This window comes from Oratosquilla oratoria, chromosome 7 (genome assembly GCF_046742065.1).
Source record: "Oratosquilla oratoria isolate Oo_2021 chromosome 7, ASM4674206v1, whole genome shotgun sequence".
NCBI lineage: Eukaryota > Metazoa > Arthropoda > Malacostraca > Stomatopoda > Squillidae > Oratosquilla > Oratosquilla oratoria.
The window spans coordinates 39,729,983-39,753,650 of NC_134783.1; the positions used below are offsets into that span (position 1 = coordinate 39,729,983).

Sequence of the window (23,668 nt, forward strand, 5' to 3'; positions counted from 1 at the left end):
TTAACATATACTTCTCTTTTCAGGAAACTGAGAGCGAGTCAGAAGGAGAGCAAATTGGAGGAGAGGAGTTAGAGAGAAGATTGAGGGAGAAAGCACTGAAATCAATGAAGAAGCATGCCCACTCTGACACAGATTAGAGTGGAAGATTTCTTAGAGAGAGAGGGAAAAAAAATAAATAGATAAAAAAAAATAATAATGAGCTTTTCAGTGTGTGACATAACCATACTTCGTCGGTGGGGGGGTTGCAGTTTTCTTGGAACCCGGATGGCCTTCCAAAATCACTGAATAGTCCATGCATAGGTCTTAAACCTGGACTACCAAATTAGAAAGCATGTCTTGTGGCTCTAGTAGTCGTAGAGAACAATGCAGGAGACGATATATTTAATTTCATTAAATTTGACAAGCAAGGAGAAAGTTACTATGGGAGAAATATTATGAGAAAAACATTGCTCTGGATTATGAGCCTGACATGTTAACATTGCAATGTGTCCATAATGAACCAAATGATTTTAGTGACTATGACACATTGGGGATGGGGGGTATAGCTGCTTGAACTTAACAAGGGAAAACTTTCATGTTTGATAGGTGTTCCTGTCCATTTATTAATTCCTAGGGGCCATGGACCTCCTGCAAGAGATTGCCAGGACAATGTCTGGATTGAATTAATGGACTTACAGAGGTATTGAGGAACTGTGTACTATGCTTTTTATAAAGATATTGAAAAGACCATATATTATCATTAACCAAGAGGAAGTTCTAAGATTTAGTTTTGAGAAAGGTTTAATCCATAATAGTTGGAAAATTATAATTTTGAAGAATTAAGGCAGTTTTCATTGGAAAAATACTTGATTAAAGGGAAGGAACAACATGGTCAGAATAGTGTGCATACAGTACAGTTAATTATTTAATAGAATGCATTTAATTCTTAGTGTTTGAAAAGTTTGTTTCATGGTGGCTTCCAGGCTCACATTAGGAGTAAGAGATTTCACTTAAATTAGATGTTGGTATATTCTTAAGAAAATACTGGACAAGTTGTTTTTTAAATTTGCATTGTTTGCTGTTGAGTAATTTGGGAGTTTGGAGGCTGTAAATACTCATTACAGGGCTTTGAAGCCTGATGGTGTACAGTGATATAATTGTAGGCCTAAATAATTATTCTAAAAATTTTATATCTTGAATGACCTGTTCTTTGTATTTTTTGGTTTTTCTTGTTTTGTGTGATATTGTCTGTTTATTCTAGTGTGGCAGAAGTTTGTTCAAATATATATATATGTATATATATATATATATATATATTTTCTTTTCCTTTTGGAATAACAACATTGATGTAAACATGTTATCAAGAAAAATTAGTAAATAATAATGAACTACAAAAGTAGCTAATTGAAGATCCCCGGCAGAATGAATTCCCTTTCCTCCTTAAGAAGGGCATAGCAAAGACAAGGCACTCACCTACTCCATACACAAAACTCCAGCCATCTACTTTGTGAGTGAAGGGTTATACTTGTCTTGCTATACTGCTGTGGTCATGGGCAATGCTGCAAAGTGTGGTGCTTCCATAGCAGGGCCAGGCATCCATAGCTTGTTTACCACTGCTTCGTCATACACATCCCTATCTATCTCTATACCAAGGACTCCCCCCCCCCCCCTTGGCTCCTCGTGGATGAAAGATCATCCCCATCTCCCACCCACTGCCCTGGGTCAGAAGCAGTGTAGTAATGCAGTTTCCTGTAATCAGCAATCCCCCTCTCCATTCCCATCTACTCTGAATTATTTATAGTGTTGATTAAAAGAATATTCCTTTAGACTGCATCATCCTTTCGCAATCTCCATGCACTCTCTGTTAAATCCCTATAATCCCATCCATTTATCTCATTGTCTTCCTCTTAGGTTCATTCAATCCATTTCTACTTTCCTTGTTCATGATTTCCACATGTCCAAATCACCATCAAACTCTTTGATCTACCCTGTCATATTAGATAAGTTCATACTTCCTTTCTGCCTTCTTTACATTCCAAGTCCTTGTTCCTTGCAGTGCCATGGGGGAAATTACCCCTTCTTACACTGCATTCATCCCCAAATATCTACTACTCATAACTACATTTTAGCCAGACATCTACTTGCTTTCATTACAATTCACCACCACATCCACCCCTCCATTCAGTCATATCTGGCCCCAGATGAAATTTTTCTCTCTCCAGCATCTCACTCCCCACATTACCTGCCACTATCATCATTCTTTGTACATCTCATCACTTTTTTTTTCCCCAGACCTGTCTCAAAACACTCACCAACTGCTTAATTCCTTAGACCCACAAGCAGTGTTTCCACAAATAACTGGTTCACCTCAGTTCCTCTATTCTTGCTTATGAAATCCATAACTGCCTAACATTGTGATCTCCCTTACCACCCCCATTGAACAACCATGGCAACATCACAACACATGTAGCTTCACATTTGCCTTAAATCATTTTGGAATAAATGCTAGAGAGCAGGGACTGGAATTTTAGTGAGATAGCAAGACAATCATGATTTCTATTATGAAATGTTTGAGAAATATGATGGCATTTACAAGAATGGATAGTGAAGCAGAAAATGGTGTAAAGGACTGTCAGACAGGGTAGACTGGAAAATGCCAAGGTGGTGAGAGCATGTGGAAAGCAGGAGTGGATTGAGCTCGAGAGGAAGAAAGTGGGGTGATGGGAGTTTTGGATGCACATGGAGAGTGCAAAAGGCCAGAACAGCCTGCAAATAGATGAAAGGATGACGATATAAAAGAAATGCTCTTTTTCAACTGCTTCATAAATTATTTTGTGCAGGTGAAATTGGTTAGATAAATTAGGGTAAACCAGCTATGTCTAGCCCTGTTGTGGAAGGACTGCCTTGTTGCATTGCCCTTGACTACTGGTGTAGTGGGAAACAGCTGACCTTTCATCCACAAGATAGAGACAATATAGTAAAGAGGTAGAAATCTTGGACCTGGTTCTACCAAATTTCATCCCCATGAGGCTGTACCTACTGGTGGTGGTGAGTGCTGATGCATTTTGAAGTTGGGTAGCAGGGAAATAATTCTGATATTCATCCAATAGTAGGTTCCTGTCAATGGTCCCATGGGAGTCATAGAAGTGTTCCTATATGTTACCTGATCATATCAATTTACAGGAAACCATAAAAATTGGAGGGTGTGGGGCAATAATTAAACTAATATCCACAAACTACTCAGCAATGTTTGTGAAGCAAATCTCTGCCACATTGAAATAGTGTTTTTTATAATGAGAGTGATGAATTTATCATCATAGATGGATTTGTGGTGTCCCTGTATAAATGCCAGAATGTGTGTATACTCTCCTGGTGGGAGAGGTTTTAGAGGGGTTTTTTGTTGTACCTGACTCGGAAAATCGGAATTTGAAATATTTGTTAGATTGAATGGGATGGAAGAGTTAACTTGGGCAAGTTGTGATACCAGAAGTTTATCAAGGTTTCATATCATGCCATTATATGGCATTTTGGGCAGTATTTTACCTCGGTGTTACAGTGTGTGTGTTTGATCAGTTTTGTGTGACAGAGTAGTTGCTGCATAGGTTATTGTAAAGTGCTTTGAAGTTTTATTGTAAGTACTTTTTAGAATGTAATGATTGGTTTAGAATAATTATATGGTTTGTTTTCAAGCCATGTGTGAATGCTGGAAGTTAATCTCATGTATTTTGAGCACAGGACCTGAATTCTTCTAAAATAAAAATTTTAGAGTAAAGTGCTTTTCTATTTGAACTTGAGTTAGGGTTGCCTCTCGTAGTAATTCTTTATCAAGTACCTGGATGTGGCCTTGCAATATGGACAGCTTTGCTGTCCATTTTTAAAACCAGTCATTCTGGTCACCTCCATTTGGAGGTCCATCCCTGAATGGTTGGCACTCAGTCCCCAGACTGAGCCCAAAATCTCTTATCAACTTCAACTATCTTTCCTCCACTTTTTTCACACGAGGAGAATTGACAACTAGTGACTGTTCCCTTTTACCTCCTCCTACGAGCCAATGAGGAAATATACTCTCTCAACGCTACATCACAACCAACATTCCCTAACTTCTTCCAGGATAGAGAACTTGTTACCTCAAAATAACTGACTGGATACCTGCACCCTGACAGTAGATGGCAATGATCCTTGGGGTGTCCCAAAGAATCCTCTGGAAAGAGACTGATCATATGTTGTATTTCTGTGGGGATTTATCACCAGCTTTAGTAGGAGAGGAAGAAATAGCTGCAAGCTTTCCTTGTGTTAAAAAGTTGAGAAAATACAGTTGAAGTAGACAGATCTTGGGCCTAGTCTGGAGATGGTGTCCATACCTTATAAGTTAAAAATGATACACTTCAACATTGCAAACACCCTCTCAGGAGGCTAGGACAGTGCCACTTCCAGAGGACTATGTAGCGTGGAATCCACTGAACTAAGCTCTTGGTCCAACTTGCTGGCAACAGGGTTTGAACTACCATCATTTCAACCTTCATCACAAATAGCAATGCTCTAACCTGCTTGGCCTGCAAGCATAAAAAATAAGAAAGATTACCAAATGACTAACAAAATTCCAAGTTGTTAGAAATCTAAATCTGCAGGAAACCCAAGTGGTATTAGACCAACCATCGAGTACCACTTAAAAGAATCCTGTATTGTAAAATCCACAAACTAAGAATGTTAATTAATCACATTTATTTGACAACTTTATAATCACTTGGAATTTGTGTACATATATATATACCAAAAACTCTTTTCCCCCATCCAAAAACTTGTTCATAGCCCCTCCCTTTTAGCTCTTGTGGAGGAAGAGTCACACCCATCCCCTACAGCTACAGTATTAACCTCTTCAACAAGAGTTAAATTCATGCAGGCAGCATCAGCTGCCTGATGTACGATGATGCATCACAATACTCGTGTTATAAAATACAAAGTTACAGATGTATTACTTGTTCCCTTTCACTCTGAATATCAATAACCACAGAAAATATAATCAGGCCAGCTCACAGAATATGGGGTCACTCAGCTACAACTACAAAATAAATATATCAAGATGCCAATACTGGTATCCTCATATATTCACTCGAGCCTCATGATGTCTATGCAGGCGTCATTGTATGGATGGGGTTAATTTGTATAATATTCCATGTGAACCCATATGTATGGTACAAGATCCACCCTGAACTTTGTACCACAAAACTACAGATCAATGACAACTGCCCCATGTTCAAAGATCTTCACATTGTCTTGTGCCTTAAGTGAAGTTGGAAATAGATATCCTCAAAGGATGGAGAAATTAGTGGGACTGAGAGTAAGAACTAGGGGTATACCAAGGAAACAATGGATGGAGTAAATGAACCCACAAGAATCCATATTCGTTCAGGATGTCAAATGAGCAATATTAGTGGGTGATAAAGAAATGGAGAAGAAAGTATATACTGAGGCACTTGTTCCATGAAAGGTCATTGGGGATGATCTGGAATTTGGGCTAGGAAAGTGATGAGATGCCATCTTTACATATTTTTTGTGGAAAGGTGTGAAATTGTGTTGCGAGTGAAAGGAGTGAGGATTTTTCTTTTCCATGCTTAGCCACCTCAATTTGCAGGTGATGACTAATTCACGATGTACATACATATACCAAAGGCTTTTTCACCCTTATAAAGGAGGTAGCCAAAAAATAAAGGCATAAAAACCACTCCCACCCATTCCATCCCTAACATACTCCACTCCCCTCCACCCTCTTCCATCCCTGTTACTTTGGCACCTCAAATTCATGATGTAGAGAGATATAATTAACCAAAGTCACCTTCAGGACCATTACCAAATATGATCCATTTCTTCTTTGATACCAGAGTCCACAGGTTCATGTTTGATTGTAAGAACATCTGCATCTGTGGGATCACGTTTTAGATTAGTAAGAACACTCTCCATGTGATCATCTTCCTCCAATGCTTGTATTTGCTCTTCAGGAATCTTTTTGCCCAAAATGAATTGTGGGTCTTTCTCTCCATCATCCGATTCAGTTCCAACCTTAACTTTAGGGTTCTTCTTGGATTCCGCTCTACACAAACTGCACCTGTTGAGTACTTTCCTTCTGCTACTGCTTACATGGAATTTTATCAGATCTTTACCCTTTAGACTGACTCCACATGTCTTGCACCTAAATTCATGGTCACGGTCACCATGCTTCCGTAGATGTTTTGACAAGTTTACTACAGTTTTATAAGTTGCTGAACATATCTTACATTTATAACTAGACAGATTATGTGCTTGTTTACGTTTGGGCTCTTTACGAACAATACCATGAACAAACTCTTCATGATTATTCAAGTTAGTCTTGTATTTAAATGGCTGATCACAATATGGACACTTAATTATTGGAAGATTTGCAAATTTGTTTTGAGTTCCATCAGATTCTGGAAGAAAACTCTCACTTTTTTCTTTATCAGATTTACTTGCTTTGGCTGGCGCAGACTTTTTTCCTGAGTTCTTGTTTATTTTACCATTCTCCCCACTTGACTTATTTGAAATCATTGAAGGAGGTACCAATTTCATGCATTCACATATTCCATTACTGTGCTCCACCATACAAAAATTTCTTGTACTTGAATCATTTACTTTTTCCTCAGGTTTTGTGTTCGGTGAAGCTTTCTCAGCCTTTGCTGCTTTTTCTTCTCTTTTACGTTTCATACGAGCTCTTCTCTGGAAAAAAAAAGCACACATAATGAATTTTGAATAAACAAATCATTATCTTATAACTAACCAAAAGGTTACATGGCCAAGTCAAAGCATTCCCCTAACCCACACCCATCCTACACTCACCAGAACCCATCCCATACCCCTCCCATTTCAGTGCCTTGTGGATGTAGTGTCATTCCTCTGCTCTGTCCCATTGCTTGGGTAAAAGGCAATTCAATGAGATACCTCCATAGTAGGACCTGACAGTTAGAGCCAGTCTACCCCCACTACATCATATGGCAACCCCTTCCTCATTCACTCAAATAATTTATGGAGCAGACAAAAAGAAAACCCTTTTGGGATGCATCAATCATTTACAATCTCTCTCCATTCACTCCTATTGTTTCCACTTTTTTTCCCTATTCAATAGGCATTCCTCTTGAATCCAATGGTCCCTTTATCCTGGCCATCCACAACATTCTTGGTCTTCCTCCACCTACTTCTGCTTTCCATACTCATTACTTCAAACCATTCATTATCTCCATTCTTGAACTTCACACATACTCTACTACTTAAATAAAAACTTCTGACTACCCTCAATTGACTTCTCCCATCCCATGCATTATAGGTGTTATGACTTTTCATTACTCGTCATTTTATCACACGACATTTCATCACCTGACAATTAACCACTCGTCTTTTTGTCAGAAAGACATTTCATCATTTGACAGTTAATCATTGCTCATTTCATCATATGACGCTTAATCAGATATTCACTCTTTTCTAACCATTGTACAATTTGTGAAATGGTTTAGTACAAACATACAAACTATAAAATGGCTAGGGCACATAATGTATGTACAGTCACTCAAATAAATATAGGTTGGTGGTTTTAGGTGTTCGTGGGAGATCAGTGAAACAACTGAATCGATGTTACTGTACAGTTGGTAGTCATGACAGAATTGTACGAGTTAAGCTGACCACTTTCACCAGAAGTAACCAGATGCATCTGATTGGTGCTTTGTGTAGCTGTGCCCCCTGACAGTGTATACAAATATCATCTTACCTTCAAGCCTGTTCTGTTCTTATCCTTTTGCTAGACATAAACAACATGTCACAGTTTCACTTCCATACATATTTTCAAACAGACAAATAATACCCATTGTACAAGATGGAAGGCAGTGCAGCCATCCAACATTATGGACATTTTTGGACAGAATACTTGAAGACATTACTCTTCATTGATTAAATTTAATGCAAGGAATTGCTGGCACAGATTTGCCACCTGTTAAGGAATACTTATCTGTTAAAAGAAATATACAACAAATTGTTAATCAGTTCAGGCAATCAAGTACTATCACATATCTCAAAGCAGTTCAATATTCTTCATGCAAATAAATAAATTACGAATTACAATTTTACTACTGTAAAGCTATAAAATACAGTCAAACCTCGAAAGCCCGGGCCCTCGTATGACCGGTTGAAATGAACAAAGGGCGGACTTTTCAAGCGAAGTTCCCTATTTGTCCAGTAGGTGGCAGCGACGGCCGTACACGTGTACTCAAACCCAGCCCAGTCAAGCCGCCACCAGGGCTGCAGTTTCGTAGAATTTTGTACCAAAATGTAGTAAAATAGCGGCATGTGGCAACTGCACAAGGACATGAGGAAATTTTTTCTACATATCAGCGGGCTGTTAAAAACATTCAAAAACTCAAACTTTTGTTTAAAAATCATAGAACTAGTTATCAAATAATAAATGGTACATCAAAATATGACTTTTATTGGTAATTGTGTTACTTATAAAATATCATACCCCAAAAGATACGTTTTTACCGTGTAGAAAAAAATTGTACGCTAAAGTTTCAGCTTTCTTTTAGCAATAATAATATAAAAAAAATAATTTTTATATCTTACTGAATATGTTAGGGCATGGGGGCCTTATATACATTCAAGAATTAAAAAAACTAGAACCAACATTTTGTCAAAGTTTGACAAGTATATCTTGCTATGAAAGTCTGCACACGCCCGAGAAAAATGTATGCCCCGGTATGGCAACACTCCCATTCTACACGGCAGTGTAGAAAACGCGGCAACCCTGGCCGCCACCACTGTCCCGCGTGCATACCTTCCGATATTTACAGTGTATGTAATAAAAAATACAGTACAGTACATTTACATGCCTGTATTACAGTTATTATTACAGAATTATTAGTATTATTATTACAGTATTGTTATTATTAGTGTTAGAGTATTATTCTTATGTGTTTCTATGCCATATCATACATTACCTATACGTATACCGCTACGAAAATCTACGGGTGTTTCGGCGATATTTTCGATGACCGGACTTTTGGCATGACCGGACCACCCTTCCCCCCAATTAGTCCGGGCTTTTGAGGTTCGACTGTACTTTAATTTTTAATTTTATATGTGTACTTTTTTTTTGTCAAATTTTCCTTGTGTATTGTCTTATAATATTTTTCAAACAAAATTTTTTTTATGCTCCTTGACAGATCATTTACATATAACATACTATCTGTTGATGTAAAACTTTCTTAAAATTAACTATCATATATGAAAAATTGCAAGGTTATCACTTAATGCATTTACAGTTATACGATTGTGATGAAAAGTCATATTGATTAAATGTAATGGTGATGAAAAGCCCAGTGGTGAAATGTATTGGTGATGAAATGTCAGGTGGCGAATTGTCTGATGATGATCTGACGCATGATTAAAATTCGTATGATGATGTGTCTGGTGATAAGATGATGAATGATGAAATGTCACCTAACCACATTATATACAACATATTCCACAATCCCTGCCAACCCTGTCATATGCCTACTCCAAGTCCATGGAATTCTAGACAACCTTTGCCAAAGGTTATGGATGTACTAAATCATAGTAAATTTAAAAACATGAAAGTTTAATTTTGAATTATAACAAAATACAAGCTTTCTTCACCTTAGTTTCATTGTAGAATGCTTCAAGAAATCTCATTCTCCGTTTCTGTGTATCACCAGTAATGGAAAATATAATTGCACCTAAGGCAGCAATACGACTCCTTCTCCTTAAATCCATTCTCATAGTTCAACCTTGCAATCCTGCAAATTAAAATAAAATTATTTCTACACACTTTTGGGTATTATTGTTAGTCCCTAAATATCACTGAGTCACTGGGTGTAGGAAATGGCGGCAACTAGTTACCAGTATACAATATATTATGGATGACAATGACATCAAATAATAATATCAACCATTATTCCATTTACCAAGGGCTTTTTCCCCCCCTTACAAGGGAGGTAGCCAAAGTCAAAGACAAATCCATTTCCACCCATTTCATCCCCATATATTCCACTCCCATTTACCAACCCCCTCTCCTTTTTTTTTTCTTTTTCTCATGGACAATGGGTCATCCCTGCATCTCACTGCAGCAAGACAGAGCACATCCATAGCAAGGCCACTTCATTTAATTGGCAACCCCTCTCCATCCCCTCATACAGAAAAAGAGAAGACTGGGAGAAATCCCTTTGAGCTGCATTGAAATATTCACACACTCCCTAACCACCTATCACCCACCTACTCCCTTCCTTGCATCACAGCATCATCCATACACAACCACTCTCCACTCCCCCCCTCCAACAGGCACCCCTCCTTCCCAATGCCCTCCCCCCCATTATTGAAAGCAATAAAAACTTGTTTTGGAAGGAAATCAAGAGAGGAAGGGGAGGTAAGTCAAGTAGAGAAGGAAAGGTAAAAGGTACGGATGGACAGTTCTTGATGGTTGAGGAGGCTGTAAAGGGAAGATGGCCAAAGTATTTTAGAGAACTGTTGAATGTGGAGGAGGACAGGGAGGAATTGGTGGAAGCAGTGAGAGCCGCTAAGAAAATAACGGTGATAGGAGAAGAAAATGGAAGAGAAACAAGAAAAGGTGAAATGCAAGTAGCTCTGAAAATTATAAGAACAGGCATGACTCCTGAATTGAATGGGTGTCATACAGAGTGCCTGAAGAAGGAAGGTATAGTAATAGTGGACTGGCTGGTCTGGCTGGGGAAAACAGAGTAGGGTATAGTAATAATGTAGAGCAATATGTCAATGAAGGACAAAATATTTTCGGATATAATGTCAGTAGAGGAAATATTACATTAGGATGTAATGTCAAAGGACAAAATATCACTATGGGATGTATTAATAGTGGAGGACAAAATATCAAGATGGGATATAATGATAGTGGAGGAAAAAAATATCACAATGGTATTCAATGATAGTAGAGGACAAAATATCCTGGTAGGATATAATGTTAGTGGAGGACAGAATATCATTTTAGGAAGGGATGCCGGACAGAATGTCAGCGAACAATGGGTGGCCAGTGTGGAATGCGGTGACGTAGGGGGGCAAAGTGTACATAAGAGATCAAATGACTGTGAGGGATCAAATGTCCGTGATGGGGCATATGTCCATGAGGCACTGAATGTCAATTAAGGACCAAATGTCATTATAGAGCAATGTGTCAATAAAAAACAAAATTATAATGCAAGACATGATGTTGAAATACAAAACCTGTCAAAAAGAAATAATCATGAGTTTCTTCATACCATGTACATAATATTAGGAATAAATTCCAAGAAATACAGGTGTATGTCAAAAGTGAAAATCTTGATATGATAGGAATAACTGAGACATGGTTAAATGGTAAAGAGTTTGAAGCTGAATTTAATATTGCGGGATTTAAACACTTTCATCAGGATAGAAACCACAAGAAAGGTGGGGGTGTTCTGTTGTATGTTAAAAACAATGTCCATGCCTGTGTTTTAGAGAAAGTAAAACAGGATGCATATGATAGTTTGTGGGTAGAATTAATCCAAACAAATGGACAAAAAATTAATGTAAGTGTAATATATAGGCCAAAAACATTATCATTAGCAGACAATAAACTTTTGTTTCAAGAACTGTCTAGTTTCTGCAACCAGGACTTATTGATAATGGGTGATTTCAATTTTACTGACGTTGATTGGATGGCCCTTGAACATGGCCATATAGGTAGTCGCTTGATAGATTTTCTCGGTGACAATTACTTAGTTTAGCATGTAAAAGAGCCAACAAGACAAGGAAACTTACTTGATCTATTGATTACTAGCCATGAAAGCATGATAACCAATGTAAAACTTGGTGAAACTATTGCAAATAGTGATCACAACTTAGATTCAAACTGCTAATTTTTTTTAGAATAGATACTTGTGAATCTAAAATACCCAATTTTATTTAAGCTCAGTTCATAGGATTACATCAGGAGCTTCAGTTTACAGATTGGGAGGCAAAATTAAGCAAAAGACCTGTAGATCAGATGTGGGAAATATTTCAAAATATGCTTACTAAGATGATTCATACTTACATCCCATTTAAGGACAGATGCCCCCCCAAATCAGGCTTGCCCAAAATGGCTTGACAAAGAAACTGAAAAAAGTATTGCTAAAAAGAGACAGGCTTATAAGAAATACAAGTGCTCAGGTGCACCTGATGACTATCAAAGTTATATAATAATACAGAGACAATAAAAATTGAAAACACTACAAAATGAATATCGCTGATAATCCAAAGAGAATCCCAGAGTTCTATAGTTACATTAGAGATAAATTTTTTTTATTAGGAATCACATTGATCCACTATTATCTGCTGACAGTCAACTTGAGTATATAAACGAAGGAATGTGTGATATTTTAAATTACTATTTTAGCTCAGTACTGTATTCATAAACAAAACACTTCAAAGTGAACTCCAAACTGAAACCTGTGAAAAATCTAGGGGTGAACTTACTATGGTAAATATAACAAAAGAAAAAATTAAAAGGTGTATTGAGAAACTCAAAGTTAATAAAACACCAGGGCCTGATGGTTGGGATCCAAGAATCTTAAAGGAAATGAAAAATGAGATTATTGCTCCATTAGAAATGATTTTCAAGAAATCCATCATATTTGGAGGTGTCCCAAGAGAATGGAAGCTAGCTAACGTTACTCCAATATTCAAAAAATGTGACAAAAAGAAACCAAATGACTATAGGCCTATAAGCTTTACTTTAATCATAGGAAAAATTATGGAAACTATAATTAGAAATGCTATCGAATATCATTTAGAAAGTAACTGTTTGATAAATGATAGCCAGCATGGATTCTGATGGAAACGTTCTTGTGCGACTAACTACTTGAATTCTACAACAGTCATCTTGAATTATGACAAAAGAAACAATATAAATTTAATATATTTAGATTTTGCAAAAGCTTTTGATACCATCCGCCATGAAAGGCTACTAACTAAATTAGCTTCACATGGGGTAAGTCATAGCCTATTAAGATGGACTAGAAATTGGTTGAATGATCGAAAACAGAGTTGTTTTAAATGGCAAAACTTCTAGATGGAAAAATGACACGAATGGAGTTCCTCAGGGTTCTGTTCTTAGGCCACATCTATTCGTAGTATATATAAATGATATAGACCAAATTTGCTGAGGATACAAAATTGTGCGGAATGGCAAATGATCACTTAAATCAATTAGATATTTTAGATGATTTAGATAAATTATAGCAATGGTCTGAAAAGTGGCTAATAAAATTTAACACAAGTAAATGCAAGGTTATGCACACAGGTAAAAATAACAGTAAGTACGATTACAAGTTATTTGGAAATTCGTTAACAAAAGTGGATAGTGAGAAGGATCTCGGAGTAATTATCAGTAATGATTTCAAACCATCTAAGCAGTATATTTCAGCCTCTGAGAAAGCAAATAAGATTCTAGGCCTGATTGCGCAATCCTTTGACTTCAAAAGTCCATCTCTCATTAACAAGCTATTTATATCATTAGTTCGTCCACATTTAGAATATGTATACTGTTTCCGTATGGTCATCGAATCTCATTACAGACATTGACAGATTGGAAAAAGTACAACAGCGAGCCACAAAACTGATTCCAAATATAAAAAATAAATCATAAGACAATTGACTAAAACATATGAATCTGTTTTCCCTAAAAAAGCGTAGGCTCAGAGGTGACTTGATACAGGTCTTTAAGATTATAAAGGGGATTGACAACATCAAAAGTGACAAAATTTTTACTCTGAATGAGAATCCAACAAGAAATAATTGTCTCAAACTGTCAGGAAATATATTTAATTTGGAAGTGGGTAGAAACAACTTCACCAATCATGTAGTTAATGATTGGAATAGATTTCCTGCAGAGGCAGTGCAATGTAGTTCAGTTTGAAGTTTTAAGATTCATTTAGATAAACATCTAAGCAAGATGCTGTAATGACTGCTATTTATTCTATATTATTTATTTATTTGTCTGCTTATTATTTGCTTGATTTTCATTTATTATTATTCATTTGTCAATTTATTATTATTTACTATTCACCTGTTTGTTTATCACTTAACTATACATACATACATACATATATTTACCAAAGGCTTTTTCCCCCATACAAGGGAGGTAGCCAAAGAGAAAAAGGCATGACAACCATTCCCACCCATTCCATCCCTAATACACTCCACTCCCCTCCAGCCTCTAACCTCCCTCTTATCATGGCAACTCCTGGATGACGGGTCATCCCTGCATGTTCTCCACTGCCCTGGGTCAGAGGCAGTGTTGCATGACACAGCACATCCACAGCAAGGCCGCTTCATTAAATCGGCGACCCCCCCTCTCCATCCCCTCATGCAGAAAAGGAGAAGACGGGGAGAAATCCCTTTGTGCTGCGTCAAATTTTTCTCACACATACTACCTCACCCCCCATCCCCCCACCCATTCCACCTCATCCATATACAACCATTCTCCATTCACCCATTTTTTGTCCTCTCCCGTCCTTCCTCAACAGACATTCCCCTCTTCCTTAAAGCCTCTTTCACCCCATCCACCTCATCCTAGGTCACCCCTCATGTTCACTCCCTCCACATCTACCTTCCATACCTCTTTTACTAGTCTTTCTTCACTCATTCTTTCCATGTGTCCAAACCATCCTAATACTTCTTCATCAACCCTATCTCCCAGCTCCCTTTCCACCCCTGTTCTCCTCCTCATTTCTCACTCTATCCAGCCTAGTAACCCCTATCATACTTCACAGACACCTGATCTCAAACACATTCAAACTACTTCTCTCTTCCTCTCTTATGTGCCATGTTTCTGCCCCATACAGTGCTGTTGGCACAATCACTCCTTCATGCAATCTCCTCTTAGCATCCATTCCCAAATGTCTATTTCTCATTACTATTTGTAATCCACCACGGCATTTACTCACTTTTCTCAATCTACATTCTACCTCCACCTCCACTCCTCCCTTTCCTGCCACATTTGCACCCAAGTATCTAAAACTTCTTCCAGTCTCTCTCCCTTAATACTCACTTCCAGTCTGCTGCCTTTCACCCCTTGTACATCTTATCACCCACATTTATCTTCAACTTCCTTCTTTCACACACTTTCCCAAACTCTGTCACTTCTTCAATCCCTCCTCTGATTCTATCAGTGCGCCAGTCCCACCTTTACTTTGAACCACTCACTCTCTCCAGTTCTAATCCTGACACATTCTCTCTAAACTGGCTTCATCATATTTTCTATGGTTATCAAAATACACGGGTGGAAGAGAACGAACGATTGAGCACTGACTTTATTTTTTATAATGCGATTATTACAAAGGATTACAAAGGCGGAGCATGCCGACAGGAGACCTTTTGATCCATATCTAGGTCGGATGCGAAAAAAAAATCATATTAATAATAAAATAATAAATAAAAACTATAATAATGTAATTAACAAATAAAATACATAAATAAATGCATAGGTATAGTTAAATAATAAACAAACAGGTAAATAGTAAATAATAATAAATTGACATATAACTAATAATAAATGAAAATCAGACAGACAAATGATAACAAAACAAAAACAAATAATATAAGATAAATTATAATCATTACAGCATCTTATTTAGGTATTTATCTAAATGATTCTTAAAGCTTCGAACTGAACTACATTGCACTACCTGTGCAGGAAGTTTATTCCATTCATTAACTACACGGTTGGCAAAGTTGTTTCTACCCACTTCCAAATTGAATCTATTTCCGGACAGTTTGAGACCATTGTTTCTTGTCTGATTCTCATTCAATATGAAAATTTTGTCACTTTTGATGTTGTCAATTCCCTTTAAAATCTTAAAGACCTGTATCAAGTCACCTCTGAGTCTACGCTTTTTTAGGGAAAACAGATTCATATGTTTTAGTCAATTTTCGTATGATTTATTTTTGATATTTGGAATCAGTTTTGTGGCTTGCCGTTGTACTTTTTCCAGTCTGTCAATGTCTTTAATGAGATTCGGTGACCATACGGAAACAGCATATTCCAAATGTGGACGAACTAACGATTTATATAGCTTGTTAATGAGTGATGGACTTTTGAAATCAAAAGATTGCGCAATCAGTCCCAGAATCTTATTTGCTTTCTCAGAGGCTGAAATACACTGCTTGGATGATTTGAGGTCGTTACTGATAATTACGCTGAGATCTTTTTCACTATCCACTTTTGTTAATGAATTTCCAAATAACTTGTAATCGTACTTACTGTTATTTTTACCTGTGTACATTACCTTGCATTTACTTGTGTTAAATTTCATTAGCCACTTTTCTAACCATTGCTGTAATTTATCTAAATCTTCTTAAATGAGTGATCATTTGCCACTCAGCACAGTTTTGTATCATCAGCAAATTTGGAAACAGTAGATTTTAGTTCATGGTCTATATCATTTATATATACTATGAATAGAAGTGGCCCAATAACGGAACCCTGAGGAACTCCACTTGTAACATTTTTCCATCTAGAAGTTTTTCCATTTAAAACAACTCTCTGTTTTCGACCATTCAACCAATTACTAGTCCAACCTAATAGGCTACCACTTATTCCGTGTAAAGCTAATTTAGTAAGTAGTCTTTCGTGTGGGACGGTATCAAAAGCTTTTGCAAAGTCTAGATATATTAAATCTATATTGTTTCTTTTGTCATAATTCGAGATAACTGTGTTGTATGACGCAACATCGCACGTCGGGCAGCTAATGCTGCCAGATGTGCGATGTGCCCCGGAGTGAAGAGGTTAATAAGCACTGTTACAAAGACAACAGGGCTTCCCTGGATTTTATGAGAGAACACTCGGTTTTGTCGTAGTCTATTAACTGCCAGAGATACAATAATAATCAGGCCATCAGCATCCGTGATGACAACGATGACCTGGATGATCTTAGAATCTGAGGTACTGAATTACTAAATATAGGTTAGGTTACATAGGTTAGTTAGGTAAGGTACGTTAGGTTAGGTTATAGTAGACAAATTTATCATCCTTTCAATTCTTTGACCTCAACATCTATGAAAATAAACATGGCGTATCATTCAACTGCCGTGACTTCATTTGTTAGTAAATAGGTTTTAGTAACTTTTTTTGTTATTGGTTTCAGTATTTGTTCAGTTGTGTACATGGATGCAATATAGTGTCAGAAAACTAAATATTAATTTTGTAGATTATAATACATGAACATAATATGCAATTTTCTTGGCGGAAATAAAAATACAAAATACCTTGCTACAAGCAAATATACTAATGAACGAAGCCACTAGCATAGGATTGGGATGCCATCTTGTTTGTCAAGTGTTGTCTGCCCGGTCCATTTGAGGCCTGGTGTACACCCTTGGTACTTCCGCTAGTACCTCGCGAGGTATATATTCTTGAAGGATTGCTATGGAGCTGAAATCAATGCATTCCTTTAGGCTACAAAAAACCTATACCCCGCAACCAGAAAGAGTGATTGAACAGGCCACCAACATCTGTGATGACGACAACGACGTTCCGGATGACCTTAAATTACAGGTACCGATTTACTAAATACACGTTAGGTTAGGTTAGACAAATTTATCATCTTTTCATTTCTTCGATGTCGGCATCTATCATAACAAACATGGCATCCCATTCGTCTGGCACGACTTCGTTACTTACGAAATCTGTTCTGGCAACTTTTTTGTTTCTTATTTCTGCCAAAAATATTGCATATTACGTTGATACATTATAATTTACAAAATTAATAATTAATTTTCTAACGCTATATCGCGTCCATGTACACAACTGAATATTTACCTTGGTTTCTGCCAAGAAAATCGCATATATTAATATATTATAATTTACAGAATTAATTATTGATTTTCTATTGCTATATTGTGTAGGTGTACACAACTAAAAACTGACCAATATCTCTGTTGCTCATGTATCATTATTTTTGAATTATGTTATTGTTGTTACTTTAATTTTTGTTATAACTATCTACTGTGTATTCCTATAAAACCTGATTTCTGAGAGGCTGTTATATTTGCAACAAATAGAAACCCATGTAAATCATGCTCCTAATTACTCAATTAAACAACTTATCAGAGTTCATTTGGAATATAGTTAAAACAATGGTAAAATTTTACTTACTTGGATTGAAATTGTAGAACTACTGTGTATTACTACGAAACCTGATTTTAGTGAACTTGGTGTATCTGCGGCAAGTTTTTATCTGGTGTTCAGGAAAATGTGACCTACCCTTTTATTTGGCTAAATCCACAGAACAAAAAGTCATCATAACATCATTATACATTGGAATTGTTTGTTGGTTTTTTTATTTTGCAAATATTACAGAACACTATAAGATTGTGGGGACAAAAAAAAAATGACACAATTCCATTGTGGTCCTCTTATAAAACATAGATACAGATTTATTTAACAAGAAGTAATGTAACTAAGAACAGACATGTTAAATCATACTATTACTATTTACTTGAATTATAATATTTGACATGACTCCTTAGCCTTAGGCTTATGAAATATGTAAAGAAAAAATGTATGTATAATGTAGCTAAGAACAGGGCACGTTACTCATAAAGTTCTCACAAATAACAATCATTGACAGAGCTCATTATTGATTATGTAAGGAAGGAAAAACTAAAGGCCCCTGAAATGTTAAACAAATAAAATATAATATTAGAATTAGCTGAATAATTATAGTTCTACATTCTACAACTTCAATCCGAGCAAGTAATTTAGTAAAATCTTACCAGATTTACATGGGTTTCTATCGATACTAATGATATCTCAGGATGTTTAAAGGGAACAAAACCCACTATTGATGGTTCAGTGCCTGTAGCGTTTCTTGTTGTGAAGAATTGTTATTGTTGTTGTACACAAACTCCCATCATTGCCACCTAGTGAGCAAAAGGTAAAGTTGTTTCCCAATAGCCTCAAAGTTTATGTCACTGTTTATACTAGCATATTCATATAGGTCTGTATTAACTAAGGAATTAATATCAACATACAATATATAATTACGATATCTATCACTCACAAAAACAGTTTTCTTAAGGATACTTGAATTATGGATGGCCCGGCCTTGGTCATTCCAAGTAATCCTAAAACCGGTTTGTTGACTTGTCTCCATGATTTATCAAACCACCCCTAAATTTACCCATATTATCATGAATGAAAATGAGAATATTGTCACGAGGGTGACAAGTCACAATGTAGCCTACGTATGCGCTCGATCAGTATTACCTGTGATATTCTGTAATTCCTAGCCAACATTTAGGAATAAATATCCTATCTTAGCTCTCTAAATTTGTATAACCAGTATCTCACTAGGAACAGAGGGTTTGAGATGCGAAGGATATCATAGAGTTGTATATGGTAAGTGTTAGACACTGAGCAAGAAGTGTGCGCGAAACAGCGCGCGACTAGTGTAGCTTATATTTGTTAAATAAATTTGTAGGATGCTTTGGTGTCGTGATATGGTTCGGACAAGCCAAGGAAATGAAACTCACAATAACACTAATGCACTCGGGTTTTTAATTAACACTAAGCTCGAGAAGGAAGGTCGTAGTCTGAGAGTGAAGGGGAACTTGAAGCTTGGAGAGGACTGCTGCTTGGAAAGGAGTGCTGCTTGAAGAGTAGTGCCGCTTGGAGAGGAGTGCTCTGGAGTGAACCGTGAACTAGCTAGGTAAGACCATCCGCTTACGCGGGATCGGTTTTTGTGGGAGGGGAAGAATGTCTGTAAGAAAATGAAAAGATATTAGTGTATAAAAAAAGGGCTATTTTTGCGTTTTTTCGTGAGCGATTAGGAGCGGTTGGTGGTCATGGCTCAGGAGAAATGAGCAGGGAACTTGGACGGCGGCGCCGACGCCTGGGATTGAAACCACCAAAAGTTGAGAAAATGGTAGGAGGCGTAGTAGTAGAGAAAGGTGGAAAAACGGAAAAATCTTTAGTGGGAGGTAAACTGAAATGAGATGTATTATGAGAGACATTTAGAAAGGAAGCGAATTTTAGTCGAAGAAAAAGTACGTGTAGATGTTTGTGCGTGGAGCGTGGCTATGTTCGTGAGAGGTGTATGTATGTATCTTACGGGAAGTGAGTAGAGTTCACTTCCCGCGTGTAGAGATGCTGATTAACCCCAGCTAGGTAGCACGTTCCTGATTAGCCCCAGATTGGGCATGAGTGTTCCTGTTTAGCCCCAGGTTGGGCTTGAGCGATGAGCGAGCGATATCCGAAGCGTAGTCAGGAGAGTGGATCCAATGGCGGTGCGAGGGGGGGAAGGCGGGCGGGTGTTGTTTTATCTTTCTCCTTCCAAACACAACTCTGAAAGCAGAGAATTGCGTGACTTGGGAATTGTGTGTAAATGTCAGAATTGTAAACCCGCTCGCCAGCGTCTGCGAAGAGGCCAGGCGTGGGTGAGGGCTGGTCGGCAAGAGAGGCTCCCCAATTCCTCTCTCACGACCAGCCGGCGAAGAGTTAAGGGCTCTGAATCAGAGTTGGATTAAGGGCCTCTGCTAAGTGTGCGTGCATCTCTTTTCTTCCAAGCACAACTCTAAAAACAGATAATTACGTGACTTTGGAAATGTGTGTATTTGTCTTTGGTGTAAACCCGCCTGCCGACATCAACGAAGAGGTCAGCCTTGTGCCAAACCGACAGGAGTAAAGGAGAAAAGTCTCCTCGCCGCCACCGGCCGGCGAAGATCGATGGGCGCTGTTGAGTGAGCTGAAACGGAGAGCGACGGCTGACCTTGCGACTTGTGATTTGCTAGGTAAGACCACCCGCTCGCGCGGGATCGGTTTTTGTGGGAGGGGAAGAATGTCTGCAAGAAAATGAAAAGATAGTAGTGTATAAAAGAGGGCTATTGCTAGCGCGCTTTTTCGTGAGCGATTAAGGGCGGTTGGTGGTCGTGGCTCAGGAGAAATGGGCAGGGAACTTGGGCGGCGGCGGCGGCGCCGACGCCTGGGATTAGAATCACCAAAAGTTGAGAGAATGGTAGGAGGCGTAGTATTAGAGAAAGGCGGAAAGACGGAAAAATCTTTAATGGGAGGTACACTGAAATGAGAAGATGTAGTATAAGAGAAATTTAGAAAAGAATAGAATTTTAGTCGAAGAAAAAGTACGTGTAGATGTTTGTGCGTGGGGCGTGGCTATGTTCGTGAGAGGTGTGTGTATGTATATTACGGGAAGTGAGTAGAGTTCACTTCCCACGTGTAGAGAGCACGTTCCTGATTAGCCTCAGATTGGGCATGAATGTTCCTGTTCAGCCCCAGGTTGGGCTTGAGCGATGAGCGAGCGATATCCGAAGCGTAGTCAGGAGAGTGGACCCAATGGCGGTGCGAGGGGGGGAAGGCGGGCGGGTGTTGTTTTATCTTTCTCCTTCCAAACACAACTCTGAAAGCAGAGAATTGCGTGACTTGGGAATTGTGTGTAAATGTCAGAATTGTAAACCCGCTCGCCAACGTCAGCGAAGAGGCCAGGCGTGGGTGAGGGCCGGTCGGCAAGAGAGGCTCCTCAATTTCTCTCCCGCGACCAGCCGGCGAAGAGTTAAGGGCTCTGAATCAGAGTTGAATTGTGGGCCTCTGCTAAGCCAGCGAGCAAGTGTGCGTGTATCTCTTTTCTTCCAAGCACAACTCTGAAAACAGAGAATTACGTGACTTGGGAAATGTGTGTATTTGTCTTTGGTGTAAACCCGCCTGCCGACGTCAACGAAGAGGTCGGCCTGTGCCAGACCGGCAACAGCAAAGGAGAAAAATCTCCTCGCCGCCACCGGCCGGCGAAGATTCCTGAGCGCTTGTTGAGTGTGCTGGAGCGGAGAGCGACGTCTGACCTTTGCGAGCTCGTCTCGGCTAGGCGCGGACCTTTTAAAAGAGGCTGGTGGGAACCCGGGCAGCTTTTCCGAGTTCCTGATTGCGAACTATGCTTGCCAACTACACCGAGTATAATAGCCTAGCTCGAGTTGTGTGACGGCCAGTCTGGTTTTGACCAGCGGCGCGTCACTACATTGGACACGGACGTGTTGGATGTTTTGTTTTCATTAATTCATTATGCTCAGTGAGAGGCAGTCTTGGAACATCAAGAGATAGCGTTGTACATGGTAGTCGTGACTCGCAGGCCATGCTCTTTGACTAATGTGGAATATCGTAGACAAGTACGAGTTTGGACTCCGGATTGTTGGATTTCTTGACATCCTCTGGAATATTGACATTTGGAATATGCCACCACTTATAATCTAACTGATTCAAATTCCCAGAAGATATACAAAGTACCTCAGAAGCAAGATCTGGCAGTGTGGGTGTATTAAGTAATGCATAACTTCTGGTGCAATTTGCTACACCACACTGATGCGTGAGTACTGGGAAGCTGTCGGAGCTGCAGGGAGAATGTGTTGTCCAGGCGGAGGCGATGGAGTTCTTCGTCGTTAGTTTGGGATGCTGCGATGAGTTCGTAGTCGATGCGTCGGTGGTCAGGGATGACGCTACAGGTGATCCTGGACAAGGCATCGGCTACATGGTTATCTTATCCCCTGATATATTCGATGTGAGTATCGAATTAGGTCAAGAATGACAGCTGCCGAGAGACTCTCGATGAATGGTGGTCCGACACCCTATCCAGTAATGTAGTTTGGCCTCTACAAAGCAGCCCAAACTTTCCAGCAGTTTATGTATCACACCCTCAGAGACTTCCATTTCATCATCGTCCACATCGATGACATAATTGTGGCCTCTGACCATCATGACCAACACCGCCACCATCTCCGCCTCATCTACAGGCAAACTCCGACCATTCATCTCGGCCTGTCATCGCAAGGATGTCTTCTCAATGTTCCACGACCGCATCCATCCTGGAATTCGGGCAGCACAACGTCTCCTCAGGAATCGCGTCGTCTGGGCTGGCATCAACAAAGACGTCAGGGAATGGACCCGCACCTGCCTTGCCTGCCAGTCATTAAAAGTGACGCGTCACGTACATGCTCCACACCATCGCCTCCCCACACCCACAGAACGCTTCCAGTCGGTCCATGTGGACAATGTGGGCCCCCTACCTCCCTCGCGTGGCATGCGTTACCTACTCACTTGCATCGACAGGTACACCAGGTGGCCGGAAGCAATTCCTCTCCCTGACATCTCTGCTGAGACGACCGCCCGTGCCTTCCTCTCAGGTTGGGTATCCAGATTCGGCGCCCCTCACGCCATCATCACCGACAGAGGCGCCCAGTTTGAATCTGATCTCTGGTCCAGACTCCTCCAGTTCCTGGGCACTTACCGCAACCGGACCACGGCGTACCACCCACAGGCCAACGGACTCGTGGAAAGGTTCCACCGTCAGCTGAAAGACTCACTCAAAGCACAGCAACCCTCTTATGGTTGGGCCGATGCCCTTCCTCTTGTGCTCCTCTCCATCCGTAATACTTCCAAGGTCGACAGCGACGTGTCTTCGTCTCAGCTAGTGCATGCAGAAGATCTTCGCTACCAGGGTTCAAAAGACGGCCTCTTGCCAATGGAGGACAGAACAGTCTCGACACCAGCAACAGTAACAACTCGACTAGCTCCAAGACCTTCTTTCTCCTAGCATCGGGTCGAGTATCTACAAGCTCCAAGACCTTCTCTCTTTTCTAATAC

At 39.2% G+C, this 23,668-nt stretch overlaps 2 protein-coding genes across 8 annotated transcripts in view; one reads left to right on the forward strand and one right to left on the reverse strand.

Moving 5' to 3' along the window:
• LOC143027086 (uncharacterized) overlaps positions 1-3,751 on the forward strand; it is a 41,092-nt gene extending 37,341 nt beyond the window's left edge. For all 5 annotated transcript variants that reach the window (XM_076188031.1, XM_076188030.1, XM_076188032.1 and 2 more), the window contains one exon: positions 24-3,751. In XM_076188031.1, coding sequence (XP_076044146.1) covers positions 24-137 — 114 coding nt within the window. In that variant the 3' untranslated portion in view covers positions 138-3,751. The remainder of the gene's footprint in view (positions 1-23) is intronic.
• LOC143027087 (uncharacterized) lies at positions 712-18,978 on the reverse strand. Of its 3 annotated transcripts, XM_076188036.1 has the most exons (4): positions 18,802-18,952; positions 9,652-9,791; positions 5,813-6,708; positions 712-4,532 (listed from the first exon to the last, which is right to left on the reverse strand). In XM_076188036.1, the coding sequence occupies exons 2-3, from the start codon at positions 9,772-9,774 to the stop codon at positions 5,824-5,826; spliced, it is 1,008 nt and encodes a 335-aa protein (XP_076044151.1). In that variant the 5' UTR covers positions 9,775-9,791; positions 18,802-18,952; the 3' UTR covers positions 712-4,532; positions 5,813-5,823. The 3 variants fall into 3 exon arrangements, with proteins under 3 accessions (XP_076044151.1, XP_076044152.1, XP_076044150.1); XM_076188037.1 differs by lacking the exon at positions 712-4,532 and having other exon boundaries at positions 4,548-6,703; positions 18,802-18,953; XM_076188035.1 differs by lacking the exon at positions 712-4,532 and having other exon boundaries at positions 4,550-6,708; positions 18,868-18,978.
• Between the last annotated feature and the right edge of the window lie 4,690 nt (positions 18,979-23,668).